This window comes from Sinohyriopsis cumingii, chromosome 2 (genome assembly GCF_028554795.1).
Source record: "Sinohyriopsis cumingii isolate HCF-2022 chromosome 2, ASM2855479v2, whole genome shotgun sequence".
Classification (NCBI taxonomy): Eukaryota; Metazoa; Mollusca; class Bivalvia; order Unionida; family Unionidae; genus Sinohyriopsis; species Sinohyriopsis cumingii.
This window is the reverse complement of record NC_142962.1, coordinates 28,539,198-28,561,931: the sequence shown is the minus strand read 5'-3', so window position 1 is coordinate 28,561,931 and position 22,734 is coordinate 28,539,198. Positions and strand designations below refer to the sequence as shown.

At 36.0% G+C, this 22,734-nt stretch overlaps 1 protein-coding gene across 9 annotated transcripts in view; it reads left to right on the top strand.

Annotated features, from left to right (window-relative positions):
• Positions 1-22,734, top strand: part of LOC149804532 (calpain-9-like) — a 170,947-nt gene that overhangs the window by 62,629 nt on the left and 85,584 nt on the right. For all 9 annotated transcript variants that reach the window (XM_089941279.1, XM_089941238.1, XM_089941272.1 and 6 more), the window contains 5 exons: positions 997-1,077; positions 4,689-4,789; positions 10,052-10,129; positions 15,759-15,931; positions 17,172-17,335. In XM_089941279.1, the coding sequence (XP_089797405.1) occupies positions 997-1,077; positions 4,689-4,789; positions 10,052-10,129; positions 15,759-15,931; positions 17,172-17,335 (597 nt within the window). The remainder of the gene's footprint in view (positions 1-996; positions 1,078-4,688; positions 4,790-10,051; positions 10,130-15,758; positions 15,932-17,171; positions 17,336-22,734) is intronic.

Below are 22,734 nucleotides of genomic sequence, written 5' to 3'. Positions count from 1 at the left end.
CTTTCCTAACATTATTAATATGCTATGTTAATAGCAGCTGTCCTATTTCCAAGAAACATGCTGATTTCTACTTTCAAATATTTAACATCCGATTCATTGTTATGATTCCTCTTTGTTAGAGTACCAATCTAAAGTGTGCAAAAGGTCATGTCTAATGGCTTTTGTACTAGAGTACATTATACCTGCATGTACTTTCCTCATGCTATCATTATATTCTGTCTATAGCAGCTGTATGTCATAGTTCAGAGAAAACAGACCGGTTTTCTAATTTTGAATCTTTGCTTAGATTCTTTGTTCTAATTCATAGTTGGCACAGAACCTGTCTGTAGTTGTTTGGTGCTAAAAGTCGAGACAAATGGATTCTAGTCGATGATGTTACATCAAAAATGTTTTTCAAATAATTTCACAGATGGATTAGAAAAATATGAAAAATAGGATCCTCCAAAGATGAATATATGAATGACATAATACAGCATTCCTTTCAAGGGCAGCATCACACCGATTGCAGGCTCTTTGGAAAGGAATTTTATATTTGGTGCTAAAAGTTGTCCAATGGATTCTGGTTGATGTTAGGGCAAAAATACTTTTCAAACAATTTCACAGATGGATCAGAAAAAGACCTCCAAAATTGAAATCATCCAAAGATTCTACATATACAATACACTTGGAATTTCTGATTTGATCCTGAAGGTCATACAGGAAAATAGATATGGAATTGGGTCTTAAATGTAGTAGAAGTAGCTACAAGACGTTATTAAAATATATTCATTGCTTTAGTATTATTTTACGTTTTGTTGGCACCATATAAATGGTACTGTGCTGAGATGCCATCAAATGCTGCTACATACATTCATTAATATCAGATTGTGTCATGGTTGAGGCCTGGTAAGTAAAGGCAAACAAGCTATGTATTCTCTTCAGTTGTTTTCTTCTTTAATTCAAAACTTTCTAAGTGATAATTATTTGTAAATGACATTACTGCTGTTTCTTATCTAGGCTGACGAGAATGAGCTGGAGGCTAAACTGCCTAATGGACTGGTTGTGGGTCATGCCTATTCGATTACAGCTGTCAAAATGGTGAGTACAGTCTGTATTTATAGCAAACCAGTTCTAGTACTTAGTAAAATATGTGCTTTCAGTGTTACATGTACCTTAATGAACAAAGAAATAATTTAAGTTGCAGGGATGAGAACGACATAAATATCCCCAACTAATAGGATGGGTGCCATGGGCTTTTATTAGGTGCCAGGTACTCGACATTATCATCCCCTTCGTGTGCTTCGTGCACTGATTGATCACTCACTCACTCATGTGCTCACTTGTGACAAACATGCACCTGGGTCACACATAGTGCTGGAAACCACAGTTACCTGATCAGTTTGTTTTCTAATAAAAGTTTTTGAAAATAAAAAGTTATCTATGAATGATAAGTTGTGCAACTTTGTAATTGCAAAATATATTGTAGGACAGTTTTTGAAGAATATTTCTTGTAGTTTAGATGAACAGGTATATAAACAACATAAGCACACAGTGTGTACACTCAGAAGAGCAGAGTAGTTAATCTAGGTCATTAATACAAATTATGTTTGTGATACAGTTCATTCTTTTCAGTGGTGTCCAATTTTACCTTTACAGAAGCAGGAAGTCATGTTGTCAGCTTCAGATCATTCTTAAAGTTGTTGACTGCTTTGATTTCAATGTAGTTTATGATCTACACGTCTCTGTCAGAGTTGTTGACTGCTTTGAATTCATTGTAGTTTATGATCTACACATCTCTGTCAGAGTTGTTGACTGCTTTGAATTCATTGTAATTTATGATCTACACATCTCTGTCAAAGTTGTTGACTGCTTTGAATTCATTGTAGTTTATGATCTACACATCTCTGTCAGAGTTGTTGACTGCTTTGAATTCATTGTAGTTTATGATCTACACATCTCTGTCAAAGTTGTTGACTGCTTTGATTTCATTGTTGTTTATGATCTACACATCTCTGTCAGTTGTTGACTGCTTTGAATTCATTGTAGTTTATGATCAGCACATCTCTGTCAAAGCTGTCGACTGCTTTGAATTCATTGTAGTTTATGATCTACACATCTCTGTCAAAGTTGTTGACTGCTTTGATTTCATTGTAGTTTATGATCTACATATCTCTGTCAGAGTTGTTGACTGCTTTGAATTCATTGTAGTTTTGATCTACACATCTCTGTCAAAGTTGTTGACTGCTTTGATTTCATTGTAGTTTATGATCTACACATCTCTCTCAATGTTGTTGACTGCTTTGATTTCATTGTAGTTTATGATCTACACATCTCTGTCAAAGTTGTTGACTGCTTTGATTCCACTGTTGTTTATGATCTACACATCTCTGTCAAAGTTGGAAATTCTAGTTGCACTACAAAATACAGAGGGAAAAACCTAATTTTTGGACCGATTTTTTTTCCACCCAAAGTTCTCCCCTGATGTCGGAATCCGATTTTGTGTCCGGATTTGAGACTTTTTGGTCTCAGATCTAAGGCAGACCGGTCTGAAATGCACACAGACAGAAGAGCCATTGCAAAAAGTAGGATAAGATGGACATTTAGAATATAGAGTGATCTTAATACGAAAATGATGGGTCTGCTAAGCACACACAAAAAAAAAGCTCCAACTTTTACCCTTCTGTTCATGCGCGAGTGAAATAGTCAATGAAAAACGATGTATCTAACACAACTACGTATTAGGTTAATGGAAAATCACTTGGAAGTCGATGTATTAGGATGTATTCAGAAATAGTCCACAAAATGTCTTTCCTACTTGCATTTCAGGCGAAAACGACAAAAACCTCCAGAGGTTAATGAGTTAACATAGAAAACAAGATTCAGAAATAATGAAACGAAAAATGGAATGAATCTGATTACTCATTTCTCTATTAAAACTATATATCACAGTGTACCCCATGTGACAGATCTTACTACTGAATCTAATATTTTAAAATACTTCTGTAACCTAACCCAGCCAATGGGAAATAGCTTAATTCTTCCACGAACCCAATCATGAATAAATATTGCATGTAATATGGACACAATCATGAATAAATATTGCATGTAATAGACACAATCATGAATAAATATTGCACGTAATATAGACACAATCATGATAAATATGGCATGTAATATAGACAATCATGAGTAAATATTGCATGTAATATAGACACAATCATGAATAAATATTACATGTAATATAGACAGTCATGAATAAGTATTACATGTACTATAGACACAAAAATGAATAAATATTGCATGTAATATAGACAATCATGAGTAAATATTGCATGTAATATAGACACAATCATGAATAAATATTGCATGTAATATGGACAGTTATGAATAAGTATTACATGTACTATAGACACAAAAATGAATAAATATTGCATGTAATATAGACAGTCTTGAATAAATATTACATGTAATATAGACACAATCATGAATAAATATTGCATGTAATATAGACACAATCATGAATAAATATTGCATGTAATATAGACAATGATAAATATTGCATTTAATATAGACACAATCATGAATAAATAGTGAAGGTAATATAGACACAATCATGAATAAATATTAAATGTAATATAGACACAATCATGAATAAATATTGCATGTAATATAGACACAAAAATGAATAAATTTTGCATGTAATATAGACACAATCATGAATAAATATTGTATGTAATATAGTCATGAATAAATATTGCATGTAATATATAAACAATCATGAATAAATATTGCATGTAATATATACATAATCATGAATAAATATTGCATGTAATATAGACACAGTCATGATAAATATTGCACGTAATATAGACACAATCGTGATAAGTATTGCATGTAATATAGACACAATCATGAATAAGTATTTCAGTAATAGACGCAATCATGAATAAAAATTGCATGTAGTATAGACACAAACATGAATAAATATTGCATGTAATATAGACAATCATGAATAAATATTGCATGTAATATAGATGCAATCTTGAATAAATATTATATGTAATATAGACACAATCATGTACCAAGAGTTACAGAAATATACATGTATATAACAGTTTGTATGAAAAGAGTTGGTGGGATGGTTGGTATAGAAGAGCTGGTGGGGATGGTTAGTATAGAAGGAGTTGGTTGGTTGGTATATGAGTTGGTGGGCATCATTAGTATATAAGGCTTTGGTGGGATGGTTGATAAAGGAGTTGGTGGGATGGTAGGTGTAGAAAAGTTGGTGTGGATGGTTGGTTGGTTGCTTTGTTGCAGTGTCATCTGATTAAAGGATCATTTATTCTGTAAATGGCACCATGCATACTTCATGAGGTTCTTGAAAACTGTTATTAATGTTTGAGTTTTTTAATGATAAACTACATTCAGTTAGCTAAAGTTATTAACAGACTTTGGTAAAATACTAATGGACATTTGTCTTAGTAAACGTATCTGCTTCCCTGTCAGACTGACTGATTTCACCCCTTCTCTCTTTTTCTGTCTGTTAAAACGGACTTCAGATTTTAAAAATGTTATGTTAAAGCCATAGATTCTTATCCTGATGCCAGGTTGGATATAGGGGAAATGTAAATCCTTGGTACTATATACATAGTCAAATAAAAAAACACAAGACTGATTATCATTCCATTATTCCATATTCTTTCTCTCAGATGGAGATCAAAACCCCTAGGGTTTCTGGCAAAATCCCCATGGTGAGAGTCCGAAACCCTTGGGGCAATGAAGCTGAGTGGAAAGGGGCTTGGAGTGACAAGTAAGTGCATTGTAATTAGATACAGCAAATGATAATGTTTTCAAAGTTTTTAAATTTTTGCACATTTTGTGATCATGAAACAACATTGGTGGAACAGAAAAAAAATTGTATTCTGCCATGTATGTCTCGTCTTTGCTTAGAATTTTTTTTTAAATGTGTGAAACTCTTTAGGAAAGGAATTAAAGTGTCCAATCTCATATACAACATGAATTACTACTTAGAGTGAGGAACATTAAAGTTATACACAAAACATCACATGGAGCATTTCTTTAAAGAAATTAAAGTGCATGATATCACACACACACATGCATGTGCACACACATGCATGCATGTATGTGCACACATGCATGCACACACAAACACACACACACACACACAGAACATGAATTACTACTTGGAGTGAGGAACATTGAAGTTATAGACAAAATGTGGAGCATTTCAGTAAAGGAATTAAAGTGCTTGATCACACACACACACACAGAGGACATGAATTACTACTTTGAGTGAGGAACATTAAAATTATACACAAAACATCACATGGAGCACTTTTTTAAAGAATTAAAGTGCTTGATCACATACACATACACATACACACACACACACACGGAGAACATGAATTACTACATGGAGTGAGGAACAATAAAATTTTAAAACAACTCACACCTATTTAAAGTCGTATTCGCAAGTACATTAGTTCACTTGTTGGTACTACATCTGTTATGTAACATGGCACTTACAAAGTGGTGGCTGTCTAAATATCTGTTACTAAAATTCTCAGAATTTCTCATCATGCTTATGATATTTAGTTCAGTATCAATATTTGTGAAAGAAGAGAGTGGTAAGGACCAGAAAGGTCATTTTGTTAGTTTGAAAGGTGGTAAGGACCAGAAAGGTCATTTTGTTAGTTTGAAAGGTGGTAAGGACCAGAAAGGTCATTTTGTTAGTTTGAAAGGTGGTAAGGACCAAAAAGGTCACTTTGTTAGTTTGAAAGGTGGTAAGGACCAAAAAGGTCATTTTGTTAGTTTGAAAGGTGGTAAGGACCAAAAAGGTCATTTTGTTAGTTTGAAAGGTGGTAAGGACCAAAAAGGTCATTTTGTTAGTTTGAAAGGTGGTAAGGACCAAAAAGGTCATTTTGTTAGTTTGAAAGGTGGTAAGGACCAAAAAGGTCACTTTGTTAGTTTGAAAGTTGGTAAGGACCAAAAAAGTCACTTTGTTAGTTTCAAAAGTGGTAAGGACCAAAAAGGTCATTTTGTTAGTTTGAAAGGTGGTAAGGACCAAAAAGGTCACTTTGTTAGTTTGAAAGTTGGTAAGGACCAAAAAGGTCATTTTGTTAGTCTGAAAGGTGGTAAGGACCAAAAAAGTCACTTTGTTAGTTTCAAAAGTGGTAAGGACCAAAAAGGTCACTTGTTAGTTTGAAAGGTGGTAAGGACAAAAAAAGTCACTTTGTTAGTTTCAAAGGTGGTAAGGACCAAAAAGTCACTTTGTTAGTTTGGAAGGTGGTAAGGACCAAAAAAGTCAGTTTGTTAGTTTGAAAGGTGGTAAGGACCAAAAAGTCAATTTGTTAGTTTGAAAGGTGGTAAGAACCAAAAAAGTCACTTTGTTAGTTTGAAAGGTGGTAAGGACCAAAAAGTCACTTTCTTATGATAACGGAAACCTGCTTATATTTGAAGAGAAATGTGTGGAAGTCCTCAAAATTTCCTCAAAGACAAGGCAAGATGATTTGAGAAAAATTCAGGATTGCATTACTGTTTTAAGTTTTGATGCCTACAGAATGTTCTGTATTACCAGCTAAGCAGTAAGAAAGATATTTGTAGAATCTCTTTTGGAGATTGTACAGAGACAAGAAAATTGCAGAAAAGGGGTTATATTATTTGTCTCCCCACAAGACTATGCCACAACCTTGCAATTTAGTTAGCAGATTCAAAACTCAGTATTCATCAGGTACTATTATTGGTTCTCACTCTATATAAAGGTTGTCAGGTTTTGTACTCTTTTATGAAAATCTGAATAGTTATCAAAATAGAATCTAGCCATATATCCACTCTTTGAAAAGGAAAAATAAAGGTTAAAACTAGTTATAATTGTTGTGTGTTGGAAGTATTGTTCAGTGAGCATCTGGAGCCACATGCTTTTGTTTTTCCAAATCCATGTACTGCACATTAAGATGAATATCTTAACGAGGGTAATTGGGTGACTTGTCAACCTTAAGTACATAACTTCTATGCTTGAGAAAATAGAAACATAAAATCATATGATATTATTACTGTATTATCACATTTAATCGATGGATGTCATATGAAATTGACAATAAATAATTAATATCTTTTATACGGTTAAATTTTAACTTTCTTCAGTTCTAATTTTGAAAAACGTTCTATGGTAGGCAGTGTTACTATGCTGTGCAGTACAATATTCCTACTGGTTCAATTCTAATGAAGTGTGGAGTGACATAAGGAAATTTCTACTTCACGACTTTCTTGGAAATTTATATTTTATGTCCTGGAAATATGGCAAGTATTGCTATCACTAGTGCAGTGATATACTTCATGGAAATCTTTTTGTGGAATAGCATCTGTACTGATGAATGAACCACTCTGGCTTTTAGTGCAGTTTTCATATGCAGTCACATTATTATATTTAATTCAAGTGGGGCAGATAAGAAGAAACCAGCCTTGGCATAACACATTTCTGGTTTTTAGCACTTAAGAGTGTTTGGTTTTGTGTGGCCAGTGACATGTATTGCCTGTGTGCCTGGAGCTCTTTCTAATATCGTGATGTGTGTGTGTGTGTGTGTGTGTGTGAGAGAGAGAGAGAGAGAGAGAGAGAGAGAGAGAGAATGTTTTGTATAGAGACCCTAGGTTTCTTTATGAATGAATTTCTTTTTGTTATATATGTTGTTGTTGTTGTTCTTGAATTGTCTAACAATTCTGTATGGCACAGCAGAAGACATAAAGGGTTTCTTTTAAAAAGTCGTTCCTAGTGTGTGGACACCATGACTAAGATGACAGATCTGAGACACCATGACTGAAATGACAGGTCTGAGACACCATGACTGAGATGACAGATCTGAGACACCATGACTGAAATGACAGGTCTGATACACCATGACTGAGATGACAGATCTGAGACACCATGACTGAGATGACAGGTCTGAGACACCATGACTGAGATGACAGATCTGAGACACCATGACTGAAATGACAGGTCTGTGACACTATGACTGAGATGACAGGTCTGAGACACCATGACCGAGATGACAGGCCTGAGACACCATGACTGAGATGACCAGTCTGAGATACCATGACTGAGATGACAGGTCTGAGACATCATGATTGAAATGACAGGTATAGACATCATGATTGAGATGACAGATCTGAGACACCATGACTGAGATGACAGGTCTGACACACCATGATTGAGATTACAGGCCTGAGATACCATGACTGAAATGACAGATCTGAGACACCATGACTGAAATGACAGGTCTGAGACATCATGATTGAGATGACAGGTCTGAGACATCATGACTGAGATGACAGATCTGAGACACTGTGACTGAGATGACAGGTCTGAGACACCATGACTGAGATGACAGATCTGAGACACCATGACTGAAATGACAGGTCTGAGACACTATGACTGAGATAACAGGCCTGAGACACCATGACTGTGATGACAGGCCTGAGACACCATGACTGAGATGACAGGTCTGAGACATAATGATTGAGATGACAGATCTGAGACACCATGACTGACATGACAGGTCTGAGACATCATGGTTGAGATGACAGGTCTGAGACATCATGATTGAGTTGACAGGTCTGAAACATGATTGAGATGACAGGTCTGAGACATCATGATTGAGATGACAGATCTGAGACACCATGACTGAGATGACAGGCCTGAGACACCATGACTGAGATGACAGGTCTGAAATAACTGGACTGAGATAAGTAAAGTAAGGTTAGCAAAACAGGTAGATTTCTCAGTAACTTGTGAGAATAAAAGATCTATGTTTGAGGAACACATTTTTTAGATGTTTAGTGTAGTTATGGTCTTGTAGCATCCATATTTAACTCATACTTTTTCATCAGGAAATTATGGCCAGCATAAAGTTTCAATTCAACCTTTACTAAAATTGTATTTTCACAAACATTTTGTGATTTACAGAAATTACTTGGCAGATCTTATCCAAGTACACAGTTGATACAAGTTTCTAACACTTGTTGCCTGGTGTTTAGGATCTTTATTTGGTTTTAGTGAGCAAGACATTTATATTGTTCAACAATGTCATAAATTTGCATGAAATTAGTTCAATCTTAAAATTTTGTTTAGTAAATTGTCATGCTTAACCTTGTGTAATGCCATGATGTTATGACAGCACAGCTTGTCATAGAGCATGTTGTCCATCTTTTGTACATGAGCACAAATTTGTTGTTGTTGCTTCTACAAAAATACTTGGAAGAGTATTGGATGAAAGTTCACACATACATGCACCTAAAGGTCTAAATGAAAATTGTGTCACTCGGACATGCATTATGGCCACCATTGTTGTTGCTTTTTAATTCCCTCCAATATTTTATCAGAGCATCCCAGATTAAATGGTCTGCATAATTTATATACAAACACATATGATTTTAAAGTGGCAGTGGTTGATAGATCATGTGGTGCCATGCAGATACGTTTTACTTTCCACCCAAACATCATACTAATAGATTCTTAGTTTGATAAAATACATCTATTAACTTTAAATATATACATACTGTTGATCCATTCCTTGCCACTAAGAGGACTAATTGCAATGCTGAAACATTGGCTGAAAAAGAAAATCTAAAAAAGAAAATATTTACCTTGAATCCCTGAAAATTCTCATCAATCAGTAGATCATCAGTCCTTCAAGGACTCCTTTCTAAGATCTAAGCATCAGTCCTTCATGGACTTTTGTCTGTAAAAGAGATCAGATTAACACTGATAGGCCATAGCAAAGGAATGTGTTCTTCACTTATAGGTATCTTGTGAAGATGTTAACTCACACATGCAATAAAATATCTTATTCCAAGTTCGACATGGTGGAATTTTTAAATAATATCAGATGGTTTCTATACTCAGCAGTTAAAAGGAATAAAATGATAGAAGAAGTGGACCAGTCCCAGATTCCAGAAAATTCTTTCTGGCCAATAGAAAATCAGTCCCTTTAAGGCGCCATCAAAATGATATTGCAAATTTTGTCATCTGTAACAGTTAAAACTTTTCTTTTTCCAGGTCTCAAGAATGGCAATTCATCTCAGAGCAAGAAAAACGAAATATTGGTTTGACCTTTGATGATGATGGAGAGTTCTGGTTAGTATATTCAAGTTAACTACGGTCATCTGCTTCAGCTTAGTGAAATGTTCCTATCCAGCAGTTCTAAAATGACAGAACAATAGCCATGTCTTTGAACATCCCAAATACATTAGTCCCAAATGGATTTTAGTTAAAACCCTTGAAGCTAGCTATCCTTCTGTGTTTCACATACATTGTTGGCTGCAGGGTCATGCAACTTCATGTGCAGGTGTTACTCTTGGCGAGGTCAGCAATTACCGATCAAGAAAAGTAGAGAACTCGTAGAAAGCAGTTCCCTTTCCACCCTAAAAACCCTGCCCAAAAAAATGCAAAACTTAAATTTGACAATCATTTATATCCCAAATCTTTTAAAGGCATTCTGTACTGATGGCTGCCTGGTGACATTGATATAAAGGATAATGGAAGGTTAGATAAAGCAGCAAAAGCTGCCCAGCAGTCATCCATTTCTGAATGGAAGATTCCATATAGTGATTTCAAATATTTCAGTAAGAAAATGAAATTATTCAAACCTTTAAGGAGACAATAATTTTGTCTAGAAAATTAGTTGCACAGATAATCAATTTTAATCAGTTTGCGATGTTTGTTTTAGGAGGACATTGTGGCAGTCCATACAAGTAAACATTTCATATAATCATTGTTTAGATAATCAGCTCTTTGCTGTATATAAATGGGTGTGTTCTGTGTACTGTATGTCGGCTGGTGCAAGCTATGCAAGCAGTATGATAAGGTCACTAAAATGAAACAAAACCTTTTTGTCTTCATATTTAAGTCTTTTTATTTGGTCATAACTTTCATCAATTTCTTACGAGCTTTCCTTCAGTAAATATTTTAATGATGGATGTGTGTGTGTGTGCCAAATGTCTGTTTTACACAGGGCACCATATTGCCTCATGCTGGCCTAGATAATGTGCAAAGTATATGTGGAATGCAAACTTCATGGACTAGCTTATTGCCTCATGCTGGCCCAGATAATGTGCAAAGTATATATGGAATGCAAACTCCATGGACTAGCTTATTGCCTCACACTGGCCTAGATAATGTGCAAAGTATATGTGGAATGCAAACTCCATATACTAGCTTACTGCCTCACACTGGCCTAGATAATGTGCAAAGTTTATGTGGAATGCAAACTCAATGGACTAGCTTATTGCCTTATGCTGGCCTAGATAAAGTGCAAAGTATATGTGGAATGCAAACTCCATGGACTAGCTTATTGCCTCACACTGGCCTAGATAACACTGGACAATAAATTTTTACAAAAGTCATGTTACTGAAATAAAATTAGTCAATTCTTATCAATTTTTATGTGCTGAACACGAATATGACAGTCAAATTGCAAAATTGGCTCTAGTTTTTTTGTAATCTGCAAGAAATTAATGTTTACATAACGAAATGCATTCCAATAGTAAAAGGTCAACTGTAATAGCCTACCTATAAAAAATCAAGTCATTGACTACATCTTAGATTTCTTCGCCTGTCTCTTGTACAGCTGTTCGGGAGCATCTCTGAGGTGTGTCCAGCAGTAGTCAGCCAGCATTGTAGTGGACCATTTTCCCTGGTATCTTTGTTCCATTGTTGCGATATCTTGATGAAAACGTTCGCCGTGTTCATCACTAACAATACCACAGTTGCTAGGAAAGAAATCCAAATGGGAATGAAGGAAGTGAATCTTTAGAGACATATTGCAGCCAAGTTTCTTATACTTCATCAACATGTCTTCTACTAGTTCCTTATAGTTTTCTGCCCTAACATTTCCGAGGAAGTTTGTAGAAACTAGGCGAAAAGCATTCCATGCTTGTTTCGCGTCACCTTCCAGCAAGTTGTTGAACCGGTCATCTTTGAAAAGCTCTCGAATCTGAGGACCCACAAAAACTCCCTCTTTAATCTTTGCTTCGCTGAGTCGAGGGAATTTTTAATGCAGGTATCGGAATGCTGGCAAAGTCCGGTCAATGGCTTTCACGAAGTTCTTCATCAAACCTAGTTTGATGTGAAGGGGTGGTAGCAAGATTTTCTGAGCCTCAACCAGAGCTGGGTGTTGGATATTCTTCTCTCCAATGGCTACATTCTGCCTGTGAGTCCATTCCTTCCTCATGTAGTGCATTTCCCTTGCTCGGCTATCCCACTCGCATAAGAAACACATGTATTTTGTATATCCTTGCTGCAGTCCCATTAAAAGGGCAACTACCTTCAAATCACCACAGAGGTGCCAGCTGTACTTGTTATACTCAATGGAATTCAGTAGCTGCCTTAAGTTATCGTATGTCTCTTTCATGTGGACAGCATACGCTACTGGAATAGATGGAAGAATGTTTCCATTGTGCAAAAGCACAGCCTTGAGACTCAGTTTCGAAGAGTCCACAAATAGTCTCCATTCTTGTGGGTCATGAGTGATTTTTAAAGCATTCATGAGGCCCTCAATATCGGAACAGAATATCAGATTACTTTCCTTTCTGAAGAAAGGCTCCAATTGCTGGTGGCGCTTTCGATATGCAGTAATTGTGACATCTTCTTCTAGAAGATTCCATTGTTGGAGTCTTGATCCTAGCAATTCTGCCTTGTTCTTTGATAAGTCCAAATCACGAATCAGGTCATTTTGTTCTTCCTGTGTTATTCTGTGTGGGGTTGATGATGCACCACAGTGAAAATCTGGATCACTGCACGCTGATGGACCAGGAGAAGAACAGGTCGACTCACCTTTGTCTTCGTCAGATGAATCAAGAGAATATTCTGCTGGAGGTTCTGGAATAGGAAGTCCCTCACCATGTGGAACTGGTCTCAATGCAGACGGAATGTTTGGGTAGACTATTCTCGACTTCTTTCGCTTCGTTATTCCGCCGGAAAGAGGAGGAACCAAGCAGAAGTAACAGTCATTTAGGTGGTTGCTTGGCTCTCTCCACACCATTGGGACTGCAAACGGCATTGATGACCTTTTGCAATTCAACCACTGTGAAAGCTGTGTTGTACATGTAGCACAGCATATATGCGGAGCCCAAGGCTTGTCTTGGTCACCAACCTTGCATCCGAAGTAAAGATGATATGCCTTCTTCACTTGAGAATTGATACTTTTCTTCTGGTTGGCAAATGTCACTTCCCCACAAATATAGCAAAAATTGTCCGCGGTATTAACACACTTTCGAGGCATTACTGTTCTTTATTGTACGTAAATGGATAAAATAATAAGTTTTATGTAACAGTAGCTTGAACTGTCTCGCACAACGTCTAAAATATTTTAAATGCTGAACCTATCTGATTGGGCTTTATATAGTACACTGCTTACGTCAGCTTCAGCAGCCGCCTGGCATTAGTATAATAGGCCTACACATGTATAGTACACTGCTGACGTCAACTTACTTCAGCGGCCGCATGGCATTAGTATTGCATTGCATCAGAAAATGATGCAATCAACTGTGGATGATGTGAGCATGATGGTATTATGCAATGTTACATCATTATTCCGGATGTTGCTGCAGTCCTACTGGAGAAATTTACACAGTGAAACATAGAAAATGAGGTATATGAATATCTTCAAAACGAGAGCCAATACAAATTTTTCACGGTTATATTCGTGTTCGGCACACCAAAATACTACAGATTAGGGCCTTTTCAAGTCAGTAATGATTTCACTGTTGACCAGTGTAATGTGCAAAGTATATGTGGAATGCAAACTCCATGGACTAGCTTAGGAACATTAAACCCATTATTGGAGAGTGGCATCCTCATGTAGAACAAGTGATGGAGAAGAGGTTTTTTTTTGCCACTCACATATAGACCTTTTAGAAAATATGCTGAATGCCCCTTAATTCATATGGGTGGCATGTAGGCCTGTGTCCAGATAGTCCATGTCTCTGTAAAAAATACAAGGCACTAGGTTTAAAGTCATATCATGATGAATTATACACTAAACTTAGATCACATTCTGTATGGCAATGACAAATAAGATAGGACAAAAAAAAACCATTGTTTATTGTGGAGAGATTTTGTGGATATGTATTAAGGTTTGATTGATTTTTCAGAAAATTATTTCAGCTGTCATTGCTTTAACAATATTATGTACAAGAAAAGAGACAAATAGGACAATTACAAAATATATGAATGCAAATTAGAATAAACTAGAGGAAGTAAAATACAGTTGTTAGGTAGAAATTACCAGAACATAGTTTTTACTTTTGAATAAAGATTTTGTAGTTTCATTTAAGCTGATAAATAAAGTTATATTACATTTTCACCCTTGGCTGTACACAGCACAGTACATTTTGAAAGGATCTGACAAGTCATTAATCCTGCCAGATTAGAGGGTTTCTGAAAATTAAACAAGTCTTCATTTCATTTAAATGCAGCATCTGCTGGTTTATTTATTGGTCACATTTAGTGCTGTGTTAACTTTGTACTCTTTTGTACACTTGGCAATACAAAATAATGAAAAGACTGAACGAGTGTGAATATATATATATATATGATGAAAATTAGAGAAAATTAAACTTAAAATACTTCTAGACTCTGGTATTTTGGTCTTCCTTGTTTTTCTAAATTAGTGATGTCAGAAAGATGCCTGTAAGACATTTCATTCAATTGATATTCTAAATTAGTGATGTGAGAAAGATGCCTGTAATACTCATTCAATTGTTGCAGCAATATTTCAGAAACATGTTGCATTGTAGATGAAAACCTTTTCTGTTCCGATGAAAATTTATCCCCAGAAAGGACACTCACATATTTTTTCAAGTTTATTTAGCCTGTGATTTATTTGGATTTGGACACAATGGAAGGCTCAGTACTGTGAAACAAACATTAAGAACATATGTTGAAAGGAAAGGTGGCTCTAATTTGTCACAAGTGCTGTAAAAGCTTGATCAATTGGCAAAACTGGGAAACAACGGTCTCAATGATTTTTCAGCATGGGAAATAGCAAAGGAATACGCATCCATAAATCACAGTGTTATAATCAGTTTATCATGCCAGAAGCAGTACTACTTGGAAGTTACATCACTTGTTCTTTAAATATTCCTCAACTTTGAAAAGCTTCACCAAGGGGAGATCACACATTTTATGAAAGAGCTGTAGAACACACATGCCTGATTTATCCATACATCCTGAATGGTTAACTTTATCCAAAGTATATACATTGTCCTTGTCAGTGTTGACTGACAGTGGTACATACTCTTGTCAAGTGATATTGACACTGAAGATTTTGAAATTAACTCGCCTAAAAAACTATGAAGAAAATCCCAGACGTTTTAAAGGAATATATGTAAAAAAATGTGACTATATTTTAAGGCTTGATCTTTTTTGTATTTATCTTTTATTTTATATATCTTTTAAAGAATTTAAACATCTTTACATTATTATCTTTTATCTTGTTGGACTACATGTTTGCATTTGCTTGAATGGGTTTTCTTTCTTTTAATGTTTTTTTGCAAAAAAAATTTCACTTACAATTTTTAGTATTTAATTTTTTAATTAGCACTGTTTTGCCAGTATTGTGCAGAATAGGCAGCCATTCAGCCTGCATGTGCATGCAGGAAACATGGCTCAAACCTGGGACTATAATGATGCTGAGCAACCATATTGCTGCTTATTTATTCTGGCCTTAGTTTACATCATTGTTATTTATTTCCCCTTTCTCCAGGATGTCATTTGAAGACTGGAAGAAAAATTTTCAGAAGCTCGAGATCTGTAATCTAGGGCCAGACTCTATTGATGAAGAGGATGCAGCAAAGGGCAAAAAGAGATGGGAGGCCAAGGATGAACATGGAGAATGGATCAGACGTGTTAATGCTGGAGGCTGCAGAAATTACCTAGGTAATTATATTTCATCTGTGACAGGCTGGTGAAAAATATGTATCACTGATATAGTGTTGGTATAATCAGTGGTGACAGCTGTCCTAGCATCTAAATTGGCTATTTGCATTTTCTAAAGTGGCTATTTACATGACTTGGCAGCTGTCATCTAACTTCTAAATTGGCTATTTGCATGACTGGGCATCAATCCTAACTTCTAAATTTGCTATTTGCATGACTTGGCAGTTGTCCTAACATCTAAATTGGCTATTTGCATCACTGGGCAGCTGTTCTAATTTTTAATATGACAGGGCAGCAGTCCTAACTTCTAAATTGGCTATTTGCATGACAGGACAGCTATCTCAACTTCTAAATTGGCCATTTGTATCACTGGGTGGCTCTCCTAACAAAAGGAATACCACTTCCTTTTAGCATAATGTTGTTATTGTGAATGTTCAAGAAGTTTCAACAACGTGCTCACCATGCGGTCAAAGGCATTGATGTTGATGTGGGATGTTCTTGTATGTGAAAAAATAGACAAAGAACCTGCAGGATATTGTTTACCTTCTGTAGAATTACTAAGTGAATGCATTAATGCAACACTATCCAGGCCTCATGTAATGCTTAAATTGGTGTTACCTGTCTTTCTGATGATGCTATTGCTCACAATATGCTGTTTGATTTTGCCTCACACAGTATCTGTAGAAGTACATTACTGCTATCCAAGCTATTAAGTACTGCTTGAATACATGATACATGTCTTAGAGAGGACTATTTCACTCACAGAATGCTGTTTTATTAAAGCCCTATCATATCAATGGAGGGGTCATTTTGTGTTGTCCATGTCCACTACTTCTGTTATGGCCAGTCCCATCATGTCAAGTCTGTCACAAGTTCTACTTCCAGTGAGTATATGGGGTGGGGGGGGGGCAGTCTTCATGGATTGAAACCAGATTGGTATGAAATTTACATTAAAAAGACCTGGGTCAAATTAAGTTTTCACAGTTTCCAGTTAAAACATTATGGAGTTATGGCTCCTGTTTGAATTTGGTCTGCCAGTTGCATATCCGACTATTTAAAAACCACACCAAAAGGTGAAGTAGGAGCTGTGTGACATTATGCATGGATGAAGGTACACATACAGATGGGCAGGATCAGTGGCTGGACTCTACTATGAACAGATATTGGGGCAATTAGGAAATTCAAACATTTTCATGAGAACCATCTTGATATTAACAAAGCAAAATTAATTTACTTGCAGAAAGCTTCTGGACCAATCCTCAGTACCGTGTGACTCTTATTGACCCTGATGATGATGACAAGGAAGATCAGTGTACTATGCTGATTGGTCTACTGCAAAAGGATCGACGCAAGAAACGCAAGGAAGGAATGGACATGCTGACGATTGGCTATGTCATTTATAAGGTAGTGTAAAATATTTAGTGTTAAGGACAATATTAAATAGTGTAGTCGGGGGTAAATGTCACAAACTGTCCTATTTTTAACATTTTTAGTTGGCTCACGTGTCATTACTGGGTACATATCAACTCAAGGTCATTTCTGGGTACATGTCAACTTGAGGGGGGTCATTACTGGGTACATGTCAGCTTGAGGGTCATTACTGGGTAAATGTCAACTTTCATTACTGGGTACATGTCAACTTGAGTCATTACTGGTTACATGTCAACTCAAGGTCATTTCTGGGTACATGTCAACTTGAGGGGGGTCATTACTGGGTATATGTCAGCTTGAGGGTCATTACTGGGTAAATGTCAACTTTCATTACTGGGTACATGTCAACTTGAGTGTCATTACTGGTTACATGTCAACTTCTTTTTGTTATGCCTGCCTTTGCTCAAGATGATAACCACTTTGGCATCTGTGTGCATGCCTGTGTATCCATCCACATCCCAGATCAACCAGTGTTACATTTTGAATGCCCTTAGTATCATAACACTGGGTCAGACTCAACATGCAGGCCATGACCAGCTTCTTGTTCATGCCATATGTTTACTATTTTGGGAGCTGATCTAAAAACTAGGAAGATATTAAGGCTGCAGATACTAAAAATGACCCCAAAAAGAAACAAGAAATATTTATGTATTGACAGAAGTTACAGTATTCGGTAGCATGTCATCTGTTGAATACAAGGGAAAAAAATGTCTTTGTTTGGATTTTTTTGTTTGCTTTTTAATTACTGGCCAGATTGCAAAGCAGTTCCATCCTATGGATTGTTGAAGCCTATCTATATGTCCCAATGTGGATTCTGGGAATAGACTCTTTTGCACCCCCCCCCACCCCCATAGGTCTCAGTGTGGATTCTGGAAATAGGCTCTTTTGCACCCCCCACCCTCCATATGTCCAAAGTGGATTCTGGGAATAGGCTCTTTTGCACCCCCCACCCTCCATATGTCCCAATGTGGATTCTGGGAATAAGCTCTTTTGCACACCCTACCCTCCATAGGTCTCATTGTGGATTCTGGGAACAGGCCCTGTGCACCATCCTATCCATGCTTAAAAAAATAACCCTGACAAACAGGAACCCTCAAGTTTCAAGACTTCCTGGGATTTCAATTGCCACATTTCTATCTTAAGCACAGGTGGCGGGGAACTGCACTTTTAGCATTTCCAGTGCATTTGTTCTTTTATCACACATGCTGTAAATCTAATTATAATGATTGCTTCTCTATTACTGATGTACAAAGTTGTTGAATGAGTTAGCATTCAGATTGATATCAGAAAGGGGATGGAACTCTGGCAGTTACTTAGTTTTGTTTGCTAGGAATTGTGCTACTCACCACCATCTTTGTTAATAAAACAGGTTCCACCACATGTAAGGAATTCTTGGAATAATTTCACATTGTCTGTTAAGAATATTACTATTACAGTGTTAGAAATGGAAACTGATGGAGGAGTTAAGTCACCAACTTTTGAATTTCCCAATGAGAAATAACCCCAACCCATATACTGAGAACAGATGTGCAGAACATAAATTTACAGCATTGAAACTGAATTAAAAAGGTAATCTAGTTACATTTTGATGGAAAGTAATGGAAGATACTTTAAAACTCTTGCAACATTTACATTTTTCATATAGAAAAGTTTATGCATTAACACATTAAAGTTTATAGTCATACATGGTCGAATGGCCATGCATGACTATCATCAAAGCATTGGAGGTGGGTCAGATAGCAACACTTGACAATAATGGAAACATTTGCGGTTTATAGTCATACATAATCGAATGGCCACACATGACTGTAATCAGAGCATTGGAGGATTCATATTCATACATGGTCAAATGGCCACATCTGACTATAATCAAAACATTGGAGGTTTATAGTTGTACGTAGTCTAATGCCCACGCACAACAATTTTTGAAACTTTGGATGTTGATTTTATTAAATGGCCTGTACATGAATGTACTTGAAACATTGGAGGTTGATATTCCAACTTTGTTGAATGGCTGTACATGACTATATTTGAAACATTGGAGGCTTATGGTTATACATGGTTGAATAGCCACATGTTACTATATTTGAAATATTAGAGGTTTTCAGACCATCCATATATTTATCTATTTTGTAGACTGCAACATGTCACATTTGAGAACTTGCCAGATTTGCCTGAGAGACAACACAAAAAATGGAGTTGAAAAAAACATTAAATATATTTATTCTTTATCTTTGCTTTTTTACAATGAAAAATGTATTTTGTTTCCTGTTCTTGTTGATCATAATTATAAAATAACATTTTAAGACTTGTTTAATTAATAACTTACTGAAATTCAGTGTATTTTTAAAATTGTATGTAAAAAATAAGACTTGTTAATTTATATCAGGTTATAAATTGGTATCTTTTAAACAAAAGCAGTTATGAACAGTGATTCATAGAACAATTTGACATGAGGAAACTTTTCAAAGTATATTGGTGAGAACCCATTTTGTGTGTGTATGTATAGTATCTCTACAAAGACTAGATTCCCTTTGTTGCATGAAATGTTTGAGTAGTGTTCAAGATATATTTATTTAGCCTGAATATTATTAGATCAACTTATCTTCCATTGGTAGTATCAGTGTATGCTTTATGGTGCATATCCTTTAGTGTTGTTTTACAGTAGAACATCAGTCCCTTCGAGGGACTCCTGTTTTACATATTATATTTCCTTATGTTGATAATGGTCCTGTTTATAGAAGTAGACAAATTGATGACGTACATCACTGTTTATTATTTATCGCTGTATTTTCTTCTCAGTTGCTGAATTGATGCATGACTCCAACAATGGCATGTTGTCTTTGTGCCATCAGACACTTGATTTTTTGTCAGTATTGTGTTCAAGATCTTTTCTTACCGTTTTTTCCATTAAATTCATTTCCTTGTCACACTACATTAAGATATCTTTCTTTGCTACCTCCCAATTCAGTGATCCTGGAAAGAAGGGAGAAAAAAATAAATAGCTGTCTACATAGTATATAGACAAAGGGAAACAACTCTTCCGAGTTAACTCCTCTTTCTAACCACTAGCTGGCTACTATTATAAACTAGTTTTTACTTTTACTGCCATGCTGTGAGATGTCCTCCAGACAATCCAATTAACTTGTATAACTTCGATCATGTAAATTTAATCATCCTCATTTATTCTGATGGTACAGTGAGTCAAAATGTTGATTTATATGGTGCATACAACATTTTTCTGAATCCAGTGAATTATCATTTCCTCTGTATTATTCAATTTCATAGGAGAAATTTTTGCATGATGACTCAACTATTACACTTTGAAATCATATCAATAACAAGGTTTATATTTTTCAATTCATTCATATATATATATATATATATATATATACACACACACACACACTTGGTATCATCTTCAGTGCAGAGGTGGCAAGCAAGTGCAGGAAGTGTGAACAATATAGTTGTGGAGGATGGAAATGAGAACTGTTCATGCATGCAAGTCCTCTTTGGTACACTTTGTTATGATAAAACACTTGTTGCAACATTTTTAAAAAAAAAGTAGCTCAAAGGCAGCAAATATGAGTACACTTAAATACTTTGTATTAAGATTTTAGCATACTCCTTATGTCCAAATCATTGATCTCATGGGGAATGTCAAGATGCCTTCCCCATCCCACATGCAGATACAGAAACAGTACCAGAACATACTGTATCCTTTAATACAATAGAATCATTGTTTATTCTAATCAGAGATGTTGAGATGCCCTCTCCTCCTCCCATGCAGAAGCAAAAACAGTGCCAGAACATACTTTTCCATGAATACAGTAGAAAGTACAGGAGATTCTAATTATGACTCAAAAGGTTTTCTTTTGATATGTCAGCAACTAGAAATAGCATTCATATGTGGTCCAGCTGGGGTTAATCCAAGAATCCCACAAATGAGACATAATGGATTGCAATCCGTCCATGCATGACAATATTAAGAAAACAAGCCCGATGTTAAGATTTATAATTTGACAAGTATGGTGTGGACAGATTGTACCAATGTTTCATGGCCGGCCAGTCCTTAATGCAACAGCCAACTGGACTGCAAAGCATATATTGTCTTTGTTACACCATTCTGACTGCCAACTAACAGGTCCAGCTGTATGAATGAGCTTTGTATGGCAGTCCAACCAGGTCAAATGCGTCACTGAACTGGCATGCCGATGATATTTCATCAACATTTCCTGTTGTAAAAAGTAATGAAACAAAAGCCAGAACATACCAATCCAAAAATGGAGCAGATAAAATTTGGTTCAGTGCATGAATGGAGATCTATAGGATTTTGTCTCAATCAGAATGCCCTCCTTCACCTCCACTTTCAATCAGTTCTACCTACAAGGTCAATGCCTTCACAGATATGGACAATGTTTATCACTAAGAATCTTGCTACAGTTGTAAAAGATTTAAAAAATTACTGGGTATCTTTTGGAGCATTCATGATCCTGATAAGGCAAGAGCTTGCTTATGGGTAATCAGTTGCATGCAGTTTTCTTATAACACTGGTAAAAGGTCATGTCCAGAAACATCTTCACATGTACCTTGTCTATATATTCATGTGGTGCACAGACAAGCCTTCAGCACCACATCTGAGTTTTGTACCTTCTGTCAACTTCTGCCTACATGACTTTGCAAATCTTATGATTTTTTTCTTCGTCTAGCTGAAAAAGCCACTGGCAACCATTATTGCTTTTCTATGCACTTCCTACCTTTCAGTTCTCCACCTTTGTTAAGGTGTTAAATTGAGGAGTTGAGAATACAAGAGACACTAGAGGTGCCCTTTAACTTTCAGTGCAACATGATATCTCTTCATGACTTTGTTAGGGAACATAGCTGAGAAGGGATCATTGTCATCAGAAAATTTGTTGATTCTCAACAACAGCAGGTTTTATAATTTTTCTCCTGGCAATGTGAATTATATGTGGTCATATGCACATATTTTTGCTGGCAGGCAGAGAGGGGAGAGAGATTTTCTCTTACCCCATGGTCTTCCATCAGCCATGTGTTACACCATCACCCATGCCATATGGCAACCCAGCTGAGATATGAGACTATGCCCTTTTAGCAAGATTTGGACTGACCATTTCTTGCAAAATGATGGGTGATCCAAACCGTCACAAGGTATCTAGATTTTATTATCTGAAACCCTCCACTCTCCTCTTCATGCCTTCATGAAAAAAATTCAAAATGTCTCTAAAATGAATATATTTTTAAACAAGAAAATCCAGTTTTTTCTGTTTTTAAAGGGTAGTGTAGATAGTCAGAAAATTGCACAAACAGGCTTCGACTACAGACAATTTCTGGTTACAAAGTCCAATGGCAGT